A 17,159-nucleotide genomic window follows, 5' to 3' on the forward strand; every position below is an offset into this window, starting at 1 on the left:
ACCAGGGCTGGATCTACTTTTCTTTTCTCCCCAGTTTTTTGTTTTTATTGGATCTACTTTTTTACTCCACCCAAAGGCATCTAGATCTTCATTGCTTTAAAGATTTTTAAGCAACAAGGCTGTCTTCATGTATTCAAGAGGAGGGTGTAAAAAGCCACAGAGATAAAATGACTTCATTTCCTATGCAAACAATGACTATTAACTTGAAAATTTGAAAGACAAATACATAGGGATTCAAAACTTGCATAAAATCAGGTATTCTATTACTTAGGCTCAATACCAATTTACAGTGTTTTTCTTTTCAAGTTCAGAATTTTATGAACATGATTCAATTATACTGTGCTACCATTATAACATTTTAAATGTCTTCTTATAAAGTCCAGATCCAGAAACAGGACATGACTTTCCAGAAATCACTATAGATTCACTTCAAAATTCAAGCTTTCCAGATTGCTCCTGGTCTCTAACTCAGCAGAGGTCTATGCGACTTGCCTGCATAGGTGTTGGCCTTGTTCAGGAGGTCTGTGCATGCATGCATATCCGCAAAAGCCCGGATTCCTAAGCAGTTGACAGGGTGAAGCTGAGATTCCAAAAATTCACAGCAAGTCTTCTTCACATCCTGTAACTGTAACAAACCAGCAGCTGGAAGAAGCACCTGTAACACACAAGTAAGCATGGTAAGGCAACTGCTGGAGAAACACTGTCACTATTTGTTGCTTCTACAGAGGGCACAAGCGGTCCAGCCACAGCTTATGATTTGCATCCAGACCCATACACAAAAAAGTAATCTAAAGATTATTTGCAAAAAAAAAGAGTGATGCCTCTTCACATTCCTCATAATTTTTATAGAATCTTTCAAAGGTCCTTCCTTAGTCATAAGAATATAAGAGCAATTAGATCATATTAGATTTAATGGTTCTTTTTATACACATACAAAATAGTCTTTTGAATTTTAAAAATGTAAGTTGTTAGGATGCTAGGGGGTGCTATGGTTCAGTGAAAATGATTTTGTTCCCTGAGTTTGAGCGGTCATGGGATGAGCTTCAGTGATTTGTGGAGCAGGCGTGAGCCCAGAGGAGTCCGTACCATAACAAAGCCTCACTTTGTTCATCCGCTGTCTGAACAACAAAACAAACTGCTTCCCTTGGGGGTAGCACCATTTTAAATGCAACAGTCTCTAGCTATAAGCAGACAGTGTCTCTAGAATGTAATACACGTGCTAAAAAGGAAAACATAAAGGATAAGCGCCTAGTAACTTTTTAATTAGTTTTTATTTGAATAACTCCAAGAAATTTTCTTTAATTATAGGTTATTCTATACAATTTAGCTAGTATCTTCACTATAAGTACTATATCCAACACTATAACCGCTTTTCAAATAGGTCAATGACGAAAACATTTTTCCTTGTAAGTGAATTAGTACAGTGCTATGTTAAGGACCATATTTGAAAGTCAAATTTAGGAGGAAAACTTCATAAAAAGAAGTTCTCAAACATCTGCAGTTCTTTTATAAAAGCCAAAAGGAAAAAAAAAAAGCCTCAACTATTTAGAACAATGGTCAATTTTAGAAAAGATCACGTCAGCATAAAAAAGAAATAAGACCTCCCTAGCTGGGTTGGCTCAGTGGATAGAGTGTCGGCCTGTGGACTGAAAGGTCCTGGGTTCGATTCCAGTCAAGGGCACATGCCCAGGTTCCAGTGTGGGGCATGAAAGAGTCAGCCAATCAATGATTCTCTCTCATTATTGATGTTTCTCTCTCTCCCTTCTTTTCTGAAATCAATAAAAATATATTTTAAAAAAAAAAGAAACAAGACCTAAGTTCCTTCAGTAATTGACTTTCAGATATGCCACAGAGGAAAAATAAATAATAATTTTGAGTATCTTTTACAATTTTCCTAAATGTATGTAAGTCGTCCTAAATGTGGGAGAGTGCATCTTGTCTTTCTGTAACACAAACCAGTCTATTTTCTTTAAAAAAAACATGTAAGTTTTAACTCTCAGGTCTATAGACTGTGTGTGTGCCCACATGAACATAATCAAATGGTCATGAATTAAGGACTAAGAGGATAACTTACGTTTCAGTCCAAATCCATCAATTAATATTCGTTTTTTTAAAAAACATAAAACAGTATGTATAGGTAATGCCTTTTCCTTCTAATTTAAGAAAAATAAAGTGCAAATAATGCTGTTTACAGTCAAACCTTTTGTGTAATGTGTATAGTGTGTTTCATTATGTTATGAGAATGAATCTCCATGGAAGACTTTAGTCGAGATAATTTGCAAATTGGAGGATTTCCTACACTGGTATAATTGTGCTCTGAAGCAATGTAAAGTGCATTCCAAGATGCTTAACAAATGCAGCCATTTAATTCAGCAAATACAAATAGTTAAGAAAGTGGTCTTCAGCGTAAGATTCAATCTCTGTGAAATTTGCACAAATAGCAATGATCACCCATCTAATCAGCATTTTCCCAGAAACACCACAGTGTAGTACAGTAGCAGTCAAATTGTTTGGCAATACGGAAAGACAGAGATACTTGCGGGGGGAAAGTGGCCGAGCAGAAACAGGCTCACTCATACATCGCTGGTGGGAATGTACACAGGGGTTGGCAGACATAGGTTTACAGTTGTGAATACATGAAACACAGTTTATTCTTGTATTATTATTTCTTAATTATTGTATAATTTTCCATAAAAACAACTGTAACCCTACTCTTGTCCACCCTGTATTGGTTCAGCCCTCATGAAGAGCAATTTGTCCATTTCAATTAAAATTACAAATGCCTATATCCTCTGACCCAGCAACTTAACTTACAGGTACACTAATATATGCAGAAAATCTCACATGTACAAGTCATCCATTAGAGCATTATTGGGGGTAACAGCAAAAGTTAGAAAAAAAGCCTAAATGTCCATCTTAAAGAGACTGGTTACTTACAATAATCTATTCGACGGACTCCTCTGCAGTCATTCAAAATAATAAGAATGGTATATATGAATGAGATAATTTCTAAGATATATTAAATGAAAAAAAAAATCAGTGTTTAGTTCATAGTATACTAACATACACATATAGACCCACATTTACATATGTATCCATCGAAAAAAAAAAGCAGCTACAACAGGCTTTAAAATTTTTATTCCGAATAATTTCAACATCACTATCAAATCCAGGTCTACCTTATGAAGAGACTGAAATTTATAACATTGTAGAATCTCAGATCTGAAGAGTATAAAACAAGTCAGGTAGGCCAGGAATATAAAAGTTATTTATCTGTAGGCCATCAGCTAGAAATTCACAAATATTTTTTTACTGATGTCAATAATGAGTCAAGTGCCTCCATGCTTGGCAAACATATTAAATATAATTGAAGTGTTAGTCAAAGGTATAAAACAAGTTTATTCATCTTTTCCTTTTGTCACTAAATCCTTCAAAAATGCCTCGGTTTTATGATGTGATTTTACTAGGACTAAACTTCAATAGCTCATAATTATGAAATTCATGACATACAGCTTCAAATACAATTACTAACTGGTCCAGGCTTACTAACATGACCCCTGGTCACCATCAGTCACTCATGATGAAAACAGGAAAGCAGCTAGGGCCACACCAAATTTCTAATTACTTTGCATATTAGTTGGATAGCCAGCTAAAGAAAAACAAAATAAAAAATGCTCCACGGGGGGGGGGGGGGTGGGGGGGGGGAATGAACATATGTAATACTTTCAACAATAAAGATTTTTTTTAAATGCTCCAAATTTGAAACGACACATATCCCATAATCAGAAACACTCAAAACAGCTGGCAGCCTATGAGCTTGATGCCCTGGAATCAAATCAAACCAAACCTCCTACTTTGTCTGATAAAGAAACCAAACACTAGAGAGGCAAGTGAGTTGACCAAGTCATGTAGCTGGCGAGTGGGAAGCTAGGGCTACAATCAAATTCACTAACTCTTCTGTCTATTGTTTGTTCCATTATCTTGAGCCCCCTCTCAAGGTGCAGAATAGAAGTGCTGACCGAAATCCTATTGTTCTTTTAGCAAGAGTAATAAAGATAATAAACACCTCAACAACACATTCTTACAATTGTTTCCATTTACTGAGTAATAACTGAGTTAGGCACTGTGCTAAGCACTTCGCAGATAACAATATCTCATTATCCCCATTATATACAAGTGAATACAGAGGCTTGGAGAAGTTGGGTAACTTGCCCAAGGCCACAAGACCTAGCATATGACAGGCCTGAGTCTGCTATGAGTACAGTATTAACCATGGTGGGTATAATGCTTTTAGAGGACACACAGATAAACATTTCATGTTACTAGTTAGTAATATGTTTTTGCAGTTACCTTCTATTTATTTTAATAATATAAATTATTTCTTCAGTAGATTAAAGCAAAAATTGAGTCAATGTAAAGAAAAACATTAACTATGTAATAGTATTAGCAGTACACAATACAGCAAAATCATGGAAGTGCACACAAATTATTGAACTTTAGAGAGACCTGATTTGGTGGATGATGAAAGGAATTTTGGGGATAAAATTGGCAGGTTTAGGGAATTTTAGGAATGCATAGGTGAGGGCTTAGAGCCGCCAGAAGGCATACATTCACAAAGAATAAAAATGGTGCCACAGGATAAGGGGAGAGGAAGACATCCATTCACAGAAGATAAGGAAAAGCCAGAGGGTATGGGGGAAAAAAGAAACAAACTTTCACAGAGGATAGAGAAATGCCAACAAATGGCAGAAAGAGGAAAACAAGAGATAGAGAAATGTTACAAGATAAGAGAGCACGAAAGAAGGAAGCACCACATGGGTTTGGGGCTTTGAAGCTGAAATTCTACAAAAAGAGTGACCAATTAGAAGAGGAGCTATAATAATAAAAGCGTAATATGCATATCGATCGAATGGCCGAACAGTGGAACGACTGAGGTATCAAGGCAGCCGCTGTTGCTGCAAGGAAGGGATCAAGGCAGCTGCCATGGCTGCGAGGGAGGGATCGAGGCAGCTGCCATAGCTGCAAAGGCCTACTCTTGCATGAATTTCGTGCATGGGGCCTCTAATCTATATATAAAAGGCTAAATATGCTAACTGTCTGACCGTTCGACTGGTAGCTATGACGTGCACTGACCACCAGGGAGCTCAACACACAGGCATGGAAACATGGAACAGACTGATGAATCTCAGAGGGAGGGGTGGGGGGGCGGGAAGAGATTAACCAGAGTTCTTATATGCATACTAGAGGCCCGGTGCAGGGATTCGGCCTGTGGGGATTGGGCCAAAACCATGCACCAGGCCTCTGACATCCTCTGAGGTGTCCCGGAGTGGGAGAGGATGCAGGCCAGGCCAAGGAACCCGACTAGTGCACGAGTCTGTACACCAGGCCTCTAGTAAGATCATAACGTGAGGAAGGGGTCCCATTAGAAGAGAGCATGAAGTGACAAAGAACTACAGCCTTTATAAACCTTAGCAAAAGAGAGCTTAAGGATTTACCCCCTTGGGACTCCCTCCCTACGTGGGAGTCTGTATTTGCTTCCAATAAATTTCCACCCTTTTCATCTACCACCTTTTGTCCCTACCTTCATTCTTCAAATACATCTGCACAAGGACCCAGGAAAGAAATCACCCTTGCATCCTGCTCAGGAAAACAACCTGAATCAATTGATTCCCTTGAATCAATGAGATTTAGTATCCTAATCTTTTATATCTGACATCATTCTGATTCCAGAGGTTTCTACATAACACTGGAAAGGAAGAATGTGCTTTAATCTTGAGCTATCATAATCCCATCGCTTATTTTCTATAAGCTATATTATTAGTAACAAATGTGGGAAACACCTAGCAATGTAAAGAGGTGATTTCTTAATTTTCTACTTAGGTCACAAAAATATCTTGGGCATTGTAACCAAGAGGTCTTAGGAATTACAAAAAAAAGGGGGGGGGGGTCTGAAGAATAATTTATGACTTTAAAACTGATTTTTCTGAGCTCTGTAGAGCAAAGAAACAGTTGAATTAGCGCTGCTTCTTCTAGGAGGTGGAATTATATTGATACAGTAAACCCCAGCCACAGAGCATTATGATCAAACTAGAAGCCTGGTACATGAATTCATGCACATTGAAAGGAAATTAATTAGAAGGTGGCTAGTGGAGCTGGACTGGGCGAGGGGCCGGACACACCCAGGAGCCAACCTCCCGAGGTCCCTCTCCGGCCGGCTGCACCTGGGGCGGCGCCGGGGTTCGAAGGGACCCCACTGGGCCTCTAGTAGAACAATGAATAAGCTCTACACATTACTCTTCTTGTTCATACCAATAGCAATATCTTAAACGCTAGAGAAACATGAAGTAAAAGAATATGGCCAGCTAATTAAATAAACAACTTCAAATGCTATCATTTTGTTAAATAGAAAAAAAATATTTTCTCCTAGATATGTTGATTTCCAACATAAGGAGATACATAAAAGCCTGAAAATTTTGTTCTATGGAGTTGTTTTCTACAATGAACAAAGAAGTAGGGGGAAAGCTACCACTGATTAGTGAAGACAAGCTGAACATTAGACAGGGAAGGTAGCCGAGCCAAATGATTAGCACCCGGATGACACTCTTACACCAGCTGCACGTGTTAAAGTAAGATGCTTTCATCCTACTTCATGTTGTTTGACAAGCCAAATTACACATAAGATGTTTCACTTAGACAAGTACACTCCTTCTGCCTGGCTATTAGAATCTGTAGTTTATTTTCAGCGTGGGTATTTATTTACTCCATTGGGGGAAACAGTTTATATAGTAAGTCTTTTAAATCCTGAGCCATTAGCAGTATATTTAGAGAAGATATGACCGATGGGTCTGAGTGCTCCATATATAAGATTTCCAGATGTCTATGAAAACATGCAAACGTGAAACTAACAACTCAGTCATTGTTAACTTTACAGTAAGTGCAGATTTCTATTAATATTCAAGCTATTTTATATTCATATCAGAAGCACCTGTTTAAAGTGGAAGGACCTTGCATGCCAGCAAGGACCTGAGAAGAAAAAGGGAAACAGCTGTCCAAAGGGCATGCATGAGCAGAGGGAAGAAATGACCCACACATTAAAGAAGCTATTTGTCACTGAAGTAAAAAAGTCTCATTGTGAAATATAACCTATAACTTTCATTAGCATACATCTTCTAAAATAAGTTATGTTTCACAAGCTTATTTTCTCAATTGGCTGCTTGATGCTCATTGCACATTTACTCATAGAAACAGTATTAAAAATAGTCATAAACTGCAATATCAATGAACATAACACTGCCACCTGACTGCTGTGACCTCAGGGGGTGCAGGGGAGAAGGAAGAAGAAAGTTTCCTTCCTCTTTCTGGGATGTAGGCCTGGCCGAGTACAGTTTTGAAATAGGAAGTGTCTGTCCTTGGCATCCTGCCACCTCATTCGCACTTGCACATCTCAGTCCTAAACCTCGGCCACCAGGAGCCAGCCCTCGGCTCTGTGCACCCAGCAATGATTCTCTACCCAGACCTGCCTTTCCTGATTGCCAAGGGTTTCATCCTTCAAATACACCTACCTCACCTTCCCTCCCCCACACCCATACCCAATGTCCATCCCTCAGGATAGCTGCTGCCAGCAAGGTAAAAAAGAAAGCCATCTCATTATTCACTCACATCAATGGTTAACAGCGCATCACCTTCCAGGACAAAACCCTTCCAGAGGTATTTAAAGTTTTAAGAGAGACTAACTCTTAAGCAGAATACATCTGTAATTAATGTCATTCTCAATAGTATAAAAATGAAGGGGAAAATGCAAAGGAAAAAGTAGGGGCACTACCTGAAAGCCACCTCCCCAATATTATCTTTTTACAGCTGTTTTTTCCATTATTTTTAACCCAAGGTTTCTCTAAATCTCCAACTTATTCAACAGTGGCTCAAATGTATAATGAAAATAGCACCTACCTTATAGAATGCTGAAAAAATTAAACAACATGGTCAACCATTCACGACAGTGCCTGGCACATGACCAGAGGTAGTGCATTAGTTCTAATTCAAGGACTTGTTTCTTGGATTGAATTGAACATTCAACCCTATGACAATGGAATGCCAGGATTTCCTCTCTCCCTCACAAGGTGATATTCTATGCTGGTTCATTCACAATAAACATAGACTGTTTTCTTTTTTGATCAAATATTGCCAAAGTCAAAGATATAATCAGGGCCCATTTGGAAAAGAACAAACACAGAATACGAACCTGGGAAAATATTTGATACCTCACTAATTATCAGATAGATATAAATGAAAATAATGAAAGAGCACATTTGATCACTATTGATACAATTTTTTTTAACAACATCCATTCCGGTCAAGCCTTGGCCCCTAGCACATTTTTTGCTACCATTGTAAGGTCAAGGTATAGTAAGCCTTGGCCCCTAGCACATTTTTTGCTACCATTGTAACTAGCCAACTCTCTTAGAAAGCAAACAGGTAACTTTCATTATGGGCTACCAAAAACACATATATATGCCTAAAATGCAAAATGTCCCCTCGAGAGTTCAAGAAGGGAGGCCCCGGCCGGCAGCCAGCAGCCACTAGGGACCCTATCCATGCATGAATTTCGTGCACCGGGCCTCTAGTAAAAGTTGAAAGCCTTTGACCCTGGGAGTATGTTTCTGGAAATCTATCCTGAGAAAATAGTTCACAAATTGGAATAGGCTACAATCCACAAATTTTATTTTAGCATTACTTATAAGAGGGAGGGGAGGGGACAGGAACAACTAAAGATTTAAACAATGCAGAAATATATGCAGCAAAAGCACTCTTTACCAACCTTTGCTCACCTACCCACCTGATTAACCAACTCTCCCCATGTCCTCTGCAAAGTATACTCTCTAGCACGCTTGCACACTTCTGCCCCTCCATCTGAGTTGCACTTTATCAACACATATACTAAAGATTTAAGCAATGCAGAAATATACGCAGCAAAAGCACTCTTTACCAACCTTTGCTCACTGCCCCTCCATCTGAGTTGCACTTTATCAACACATATGTGTTGGATTTGCTCACATATCTGTTTGACACTTGTACTTGTTATTGAAATTATATAACTTAAATAGATATGTGTAATCCAATAAAATGTGAGTGTAAAAAGAGAGTTGTTCCTATGAAGACTAAGTTGATTGCTTTATAATCACTTGACCAATGTGTTAATGCAAAAAGAAATTTTTTAATCAAATTAGACGTGAGAGTAAGGAAACAGAAATTGTATAATTTGAAGATGACTTCACACTGAGATTTCTTTTTAAGTCTCAGTTCTTGCTGTACTTAAAAAACTAGGAAATGAGTGGAAGCACTGCGGCTGAAGTTTAGGGGCCTGCTGGGAATAGGACTTATAAAGGACAAATAAGTCTGGAAGGCTGTGGTCCAAGGCCATTTTTGCTGGCTATAAGCGGGGTCTCCGGAACCAGAGGGAGCACACGGCGCTTCTTAAAATTGAAGGTGTTTATGCTCGAGATGAAACAGAATTCTATCTAGGCAAGAGATGTGCTTACGTGTACAAAGCAAAGAAGTAAGTTTATAGCATGGTTATGCGTATTGAGTTGTTTGAAATTTGTTCCATTTCCCTCTTCAAACAGGAGTACGTTGGTACTGTTGTGGCTTCTACTTTGGGACGTTTAGGACCTTCATGAGAGGTTATAGGTTATAGATATAGAAGGATGTTACTTTTGAGGGTAGTGTTGTATTTAAGTATCTCCTGCAGTTAACCACAGCTGTTAATTATTTCACGGAAGAAGCCAGCTCTTTATATTATGATATTAAGATTTTATAGAGTGCTTTTCCTGTATCTTAATTCATTTGGTTGATTTCCTTGAAATTATATTTCATACACATACTTAAAGATGTATGTCTCCAGAGCATCAATTCTCTATCCTGGGTTCTTAAGCCCATTCCAGACCAATTAAAATCTCTGAGTACATGCTTTCATCTCTGTCGTCCTTTTCTCCTACAATCAAGTGATTCTATCTTGTCATTAGTGTTTCTATCTCTCTCTCCCTCTCCCTTCCTCTCTGAAATCAATAAAAATGTATTATTTTAAAAAAGAAAATAAAAATATTTAGAGTATACAGTACATGTATTATTTTTTAAATGGTTTCTCTACTTTACAGCCTTTTTTGATTAAGTGGTCAACCATATCAAACAGGCCTCCTACCAAGGGAGTCCCTCCCTAGGGTGCCTTGCTTTTAGGAATGACTCCGGGTTTAAAACACTATAGACCAACATACTACTGGCACTTCCTGTCTACAAAAAAAAAAACACCAACCTGTTCTACACCACCAATAAAATGGAGACACTATGTTGAATTTTCTACTGTACTGAGACTGTGTTCCTTACCAAAAATTAATTTTTAAAGGTCTCTTGGAAAACTCTCATTTAAATTCTGTTCCTTTTCTAAAAGGATGAGATTTCCTATCTCAAATCATTTCAATTTATGCAACATACAAGATTCATGAACTGTTTAAAACTCATCGATTCAAAATTACAAGATGCTTATTAAAATCCTCTGAGATAAAAGTTCTAATGTAGAGAACCTGTGGCTGAACACTCAAAACACTTGGTCATAAGAGCATTTACTTACATTTGTCATTGTCTATTGACATCTTGACCTTTGTTTTCCACACTGACATCAAGTGAAAAGCTCATACCTACTTTTAGCAAGCCAAAACAAATACCCAAAAGCTGAGAAGTAAAAACGTATGGTACAAAATCACAAATTTAGCAATGAAGTAAATGTTTTAAAAAATTCAAGCTCCTTTAGAATTTTCCAAAAATGTCCATCAGCACACCAAATGAAGAAGAGTAAATCTTCAATAATTTTTGGAAAATAAAAAAATACTTTTTAGTTATAAAAATATATTTATTTTTTAATTTATAAGCTCTCTTTTTAAGCAACACTAGTTAATTACAGCTTAATAGTTGTTGTCTGATTTGAACTAATTACTTAACCTTCCAGAGCTTTCTCATTTGCAAAATAGAGTAATACCTACTTAATTTGGTAGTGAATATGTAACACATAGCTGAAAATAAATCCATGTGGAAACTCTTCAGATGTATATAAAGCCAAGTATTCTTAATAGTGAGGGACACAGAGAAACCAAAAAGTACATGAATTCTCTCAAAGTGTGGGCAAACCTTGTGCATACATGCTTACATGCACTTGACTTAGGAAAGGATCCACAGTTTTTCTTCAACTCAAAGTCAGGCGGCTATTCAAACAGCTATTATATACACGTATTTTAATGTGTTGTGATAAGCAGACTGCAAGTATCACAGAAGGCACCCTAAACTAGGAATCAGGAAACCAGGGTTATGGTCCTGCTCTGTCACTGACTGACTCTCGCAGCTGGCCCTCAGTATTCTAGGTACTATAATCCTATATAAAACATGCAATCCCAACCTGAAACACTGAGATACTTGCTATGCTAAAATTGCACTTTATTACTAAAACAGAAACTTACTAGTATAAAAGAGAGGTCACCTGACAGGAGGTTTGATTCTAGGTCTAATGACAAAATATACCTAAAGTCATAAACCTTTGAAGTACAGACTGTTCTGTCCCCACTGTCGGCACTCTCAAGGCAGAAATACTCAGAGCAGGTCTTCTGTTGGGCCTATTTCATGCTTTAGCTTAACACGAACAAGAACACCAGACACCTCCCACTACGCCATGCCTTTCTTAAGGTGAACAGCACTTACAAGAAAGACTTAACAAAGTATAGACAGACAAAAATATTGATAGATAAACCCTTATTCACATTTCACTGAAAAATTCTTATTATAGAAAAGACAGCTTATTTTAATCCATCTTATTTCCAAGCTGCCTTTTCCAAAACAAGTATTTTTCAATGGAAGATAAAATAAGTTTTTATATACCAAGCTAACCCTATGTTGAAGAGACAACCCTCTTCCCACACACACACACACAAAAAGGCAACTCTATGAATGTTAAGTATTTAATAAGTGGATCAAATACAACTCTTTGAATATATTTCTGTAAGAGCTACACAATATACACAAAAGGCAAATTAGCATGGCAAGAGATTTTTCTGAAAGGCTGTGGTGACTAATATTTCAGGACTAGAACATGATTAAAAGACTAGAACTTATTAAGAGAAACATGAGAGACGTCCTCCACTACAAACAGCATTCAGAGCTGAATTCACACAGTTTAGTCTCTTAGGCCTACATCATCCATTCCCATTTCCCTCCATGTGGTACACTGTGTGAATCAAAGAAACCAAGCAGTAATTCATTTGTTGGAAGGCCAGATATAGAACACAAGGAGGCCCACACACTCAATTTTTTAAAAAGAAGGAGCATAAAACACCCCAAAATAAGGTTTTATTGAAAATAATGCCACAGAACCCAGCAAATAGCATGACCGTACAGAAAAGACCAGACTGAGATGACATTTCGGTGCTGTTATCGCATGACACGTCCCACACACTTTCCTCCTTGTTAAAAAAAAAAAACGTTCACCTCCCACCTAATTCACAATTTTATACACAACTTCAGTATCAACCGAAGTTTTTCTAATGCTTTACCTCATGAGCAAGACTTCCAAGCAAAGGTTAATGAGGCCACCTGGGAAAGATCACCACTGCCAATATTTCAGATCTAATAACAGCAGGTTTAAACAAGTTAAAGTGCAAAGATTTCAGTCTCCACATTCAAATATCCTACAGCACATTTCAACTAATTACAAAGGACTAAAGACTGAACCCACAACTTCCTATCTGTGCAAGTAGAATTTAGAGATTATTCCTTAAGAAGTTAGTCCTGCCCTGACTGGCCAGGTGGCTCAGTTGGTTGGAGCGTCACCCCATACACCAAAAGGTTGCGGGTTCAACTCCTGGTTGGGGCACATACCTAGGTTGTGGGTTCAATTCCCGGTAGAGCCACATAAGGGAGGCAACCAATCAATGTTTCTCTCTCACATCAATGTTTCTCTCTCTCTCCTTCCCTCTCTCTCTAAAAATCAATAAAAAAAAATATCCTCCAGTGAGGATTAAAAACAAAAGTTAGAAGTTGGTCCTAAGTCTTTTTGTGGTCCTCAAAACACAGTTTACCTATTGGAAAGGGTATAAATAAATAAAAACTTTTAGATAGCAATTTAGCATATCTATCAATAATTAAAATACACATGTATCTTTTGGCCCACCAATTACATTTTGAGGAATCTATCCTATGAAATTTTTGAATGCAAATTTTAAAACATTGATCCACTACAGCATTTTGTAAAGGTGAAAAATCATACATGCTGATTAACATATGGAGTACCACACAAAAGAAAAGGCTGGACCCATATGTATTGATGTGGAAAGAATTCCAACACACTGTTTTCAGTGAAAAAAGCAAGTTGCACAACAACAGGTATAGTAAAAATATACTTATGTCAAGAAAATGGGTGTGTGTGTGCGTGTGTGTGTGTAACTGCATAGACAATGTGTGAAAGAATTCACAGTAAACAGGTTACCCTCTGAGGAAAGAGAGCAGTAGATCAATGTGTGTGGGCTGGGGTGGGTATGAAGGGAAGGGCAATGTTTGTTGTTGTTGTTGTTAATCCTCACCCAAGGATATTTTTTCCATTGATTTTTAGAGAGAGTGAAAGGGAGGGAGGAAGGAAGGGGAGGGGAGGGAGAGGGCAAGGGAGAGGGGGAGAGAGAGGGAGAGAGGGAGAGAGGGAGAGAGAGAGAGAGAAACATCAATGTAAAGAGACATATCGACTAGTTGCCTCCCACACATGCCCCAGTGGGGGTGCAGGATCGAACCTTGACTAGGAATTGAACCTGCAACCCTTTGACCCTTCAGTGCGCAGGCCGACACTTTAACCACTGAACCATACTGGCCAGAGCAAGTGCAAATTTAAAGACGCATTTTCACTTTCTACTTCATATACATCTGTATTATTTAAACATTTACATTATATAGATAAGACATTTGTTCTTTATAGAAAGTAGGAAAGATTCAATGTCTAATTTTAGCTAGACTCTAGAACAGCCGTGGGCAAACTACGGCCCGCGGGCCGGATCCGGCCCGTTTGAAATGAATAAAACTAAAAAAAAAAAGACCGTATCCTTTTATGTAATGATGTTTACTTTGAATTTATATTAGTTCACACAAACACTCTATCCATGCTTTTGTTCCGGCCCTCCGGTCCAGTTTAAGAACCCATTGTGGCCCTCGAGTCAAAAAGTTTGCCCACCCCTGCTCTAGAAGTACTTAAAGAGAATCCTATATACTAAAAGGCTAATATGTAAATCGACCGAACGGCAGAACGATCGGTCACTATGATGTGCACTGACCACAAGGGGGCATACGCTCAACACAGGAGCTGCCCCCTTGTGGTCAGTGCGCTCCCACAGGGGTAGAGCCGCTCAGCCAGAAGCTGGGCTCACAGGCTGGTGAGCGCAGAGGCAGTGGCGGGGGCCTCGCCCACCTCTGCAGCAGTCAGATATCCCCTGAAGGCTCCCGGACTGCGAGAGGGCGCAGGCCGGGCTGAGAGACCACCGCCCCCCACTCCAGTGCACGAATTTCGTGCACTGAGCCTCTAGTGCTAAATTAATAAAAGAAGTAAAAAAGGCTGTTGGTAGTCAAGAACATCCTTTGTAGATTTTAACCTTCAAGGGAATAAAGACAAATGTGGGCAGCATCAATCAGTAGTTATAAATGAATATGACAGTGTTTTCATAAAAAAATGAGTGTCATTCAGAGAACAGAAAGATTTGTGTCTTAGAACTTTAAGAATATAAAAAATACTGAAATCAGAAACATTATTAAAGAGATATAATTATTCCAAATGTCTCTCAGAAATACAGTTTTAACAATGAATTATATTACTTTGGTACAAAATGTATTCTGGATGGTTATGCACTTTTGATTTTAAAAACTGGCATGGAAAATGGAGGACATCTGCAATAGTGTCAACATTAAAAATGTTTAAGAAAAAAGAAAAAAACCTGTCATGTATAAAGCACTAAATGGTATGGGGTGTTTATCTTACCTGTACATTTTCTTCTGTAACCTGGATTTCTGCAGTGTAAACATAATCGATTAGCATCCTCAGGGTCCAGCCATCTACCTCTTTTATTCGGACTCTCTTTGCTCGGCTCTCACTCATCTCACCTAAAACACAAAGGAGTAAGAGTGACACTACAACACAACACTGCTTCATTGCAGCATAATTCATGGTGGCCAAGACCTGGGTTCAGCTAGGATCCTTCAACAGATGACAGGATAAAGAAGATGTGGTACATATATAACAATGGAATACTACTCGGTCATAAGAAAAGATGAACTATAGCCATTTGCAACAACATGCATGAACCTTGAGAATATTATGCCAAGCGAAATCAGTCAGTCAGGAAAAGCTAAGAACCATATGCTTTCACTCGGATGTGGGATATAAAACTGAAACTCACAGACACAGACAATAGTATGGTGGTTACAGAGGGAAGGGGGTGGGGATAAGTAAAGGGTAAAGGGGCCCAAATATATGGTAATGGACAATGGTTTGACTTTTGAGCAGCGGGCACACAATGCAACAGATCATGTACCATAGAAATGTACACTTGAAACCTACATGATCTTATTAACCAATGTCACCCCAATAAATTTATATTTTTAAAAAGAAAAGCCTAGGGAAATCCATAATTACACAAAATCCCTTTGCAAACACAAACCCTGGGAGAAAGGAAAAATAATAGTGACATACATTTAACTGCCTGCTTTCCTGGGGATTATCTCTGACAACAGCTCAGAAAGAAGCTGTTCTCCTAAGAGCTAAAATATCTCAAAAACTTACCTGCTACTTCCCAGGGGGGAAAAAGGAAACATACATCAGTATCACAGGGAAAGATAGTTAAGGAAAAAAGGTACATATGTCTATATAGCAGGAAGACAGGGGACTGGGTTGTGTCTGCTGTTATAGCATGTTTCTTCTCTTCCCTGCCCCTCTTATAGAAAAAGGACGGGGGAAGGAGGATTGAGGAACATGGAAAAATAATTCTTTATCTGAATATAAGTCACCCTTCCCTATCCTACGCTCTCTGGAGCTTGTGGATAGACTAGATTTGTATAATCTGGAAGCTCTTTTGTGCCCAAAGTGAAGATGCTTTGGTGATTCCCAAGTGGACTTTTAGAATTAGCCACATCTAATTGACCTATACGTGAACTTTTAGAATTAGCCGTGTCTAATAGACCTATAGGGCCCCTGTGATGTGCAAACTCCTGCAGGGCCTGGGTTCATACAAGCATAAAGCCATAGTATCTCAAGGAGTGAATTCACCCCCTGGGACTTAGGCATAACTTAGCTTAGGCGAAAATAAGTCTGACTTTGATTTATACATATAACTGAAAAACAGTCTTCTGCTAAGCAGTTTTTAATATTACTGTTTTTAAAGTACTGCTCTAAGCTACACTTTACTAATTCATATATTCCTTATGTGGTTTTTATATAAATTATCTCTCCCCAGAAAAATGTCTCTATCTACTTTCAACAAATTCAATGCCAGTCATATACTGCCTCAGAAACCTTTTAATCTTTATTTTTCACATTAATTTACAAATAGTTTGCCACAAATTGCATTACAAGTTTAAAAAATTCCAGTAACCACTAAGAATCAAAACACATACTCAAGAGAGTTGTAAAAGCTATTTCGATCTAATTCTAGTTGTAACATATTACCTTAGTTACTGCCCTTTGCTGTGTTCATAGAGGAAATCTTTAAACAGCATGGTTTTGTGAGATGTATTTCTGATAATGCATTTTTAAAAAGATATCCAATGATACTGTACAGAGTTCATCTTGTGTCATTTTTAACGTCCCATAGTTTCTCCCTCTGACTAGTTTGGTTTCTGTGTTCTGATCATGTAGCACTCTGAAGCTATTAACTAGGATATCCACACAGACACAGTCACTGACAACCTGAGGGTCATTCTTAACTCTCCCTTCTTCAGCCATCCATCCAGCCATTGTTCACCAAAACCTGCAGAATTAAACTCAGATCTCAAATCAATCTCCTTACCTCCCCTTCCCTTCTGCCACTGTGCCACTGGGGCTCCCATCACCTCTTGCCAACCCCTCTGCAGGAACCTCCTAATTCTTTCCTTGCCTC

General features: G+C 38.4%; 1 protein-coding gene across 3 annotated transcripts in view; it reads right to left on the reverse strand.

The window, feature by feature from the left end:
• KLHL2 (kelch-like family member 2) overlaps positions 1–17,159 on the reverse strand; it is a 79,024-nt gene that overhangs the window by 34,779 nt on the left and 27,086 nt on the right. For all 3 annotated transcript variants that reach the window (XM_005860507.2, XM_014534980.1, XM_014534981.1), the window contains 2 exons: positions 15,047–15,168; positions 493–655 (listed from right to left, as the gene is read on the reverse strand). In XM_005860507.2, the coding sequence (XP_005860569.1) occupies positions 493–655; positions 15,047–15,168 (285 nt within the window). The remainder of the gene's footprint in view (positions 1–492; positions 656–15,046; positions 15,169–17,159) is intronic.

This window comes from Myotis brandtii, unplaced genomic scaffold (assembly GCF_000412655.1).
Source record: "Myotis brandtii unplaced genomic scaffold, ASM41265v1 scaffold136, whole genome shotgun sequence".
Taxonomy (NCBI): Eukaryota; Metazoa; Chordata; class Mammalia; order Chiroptera; family Vespertilionidae; genus Myotis; species Myotis brandtii.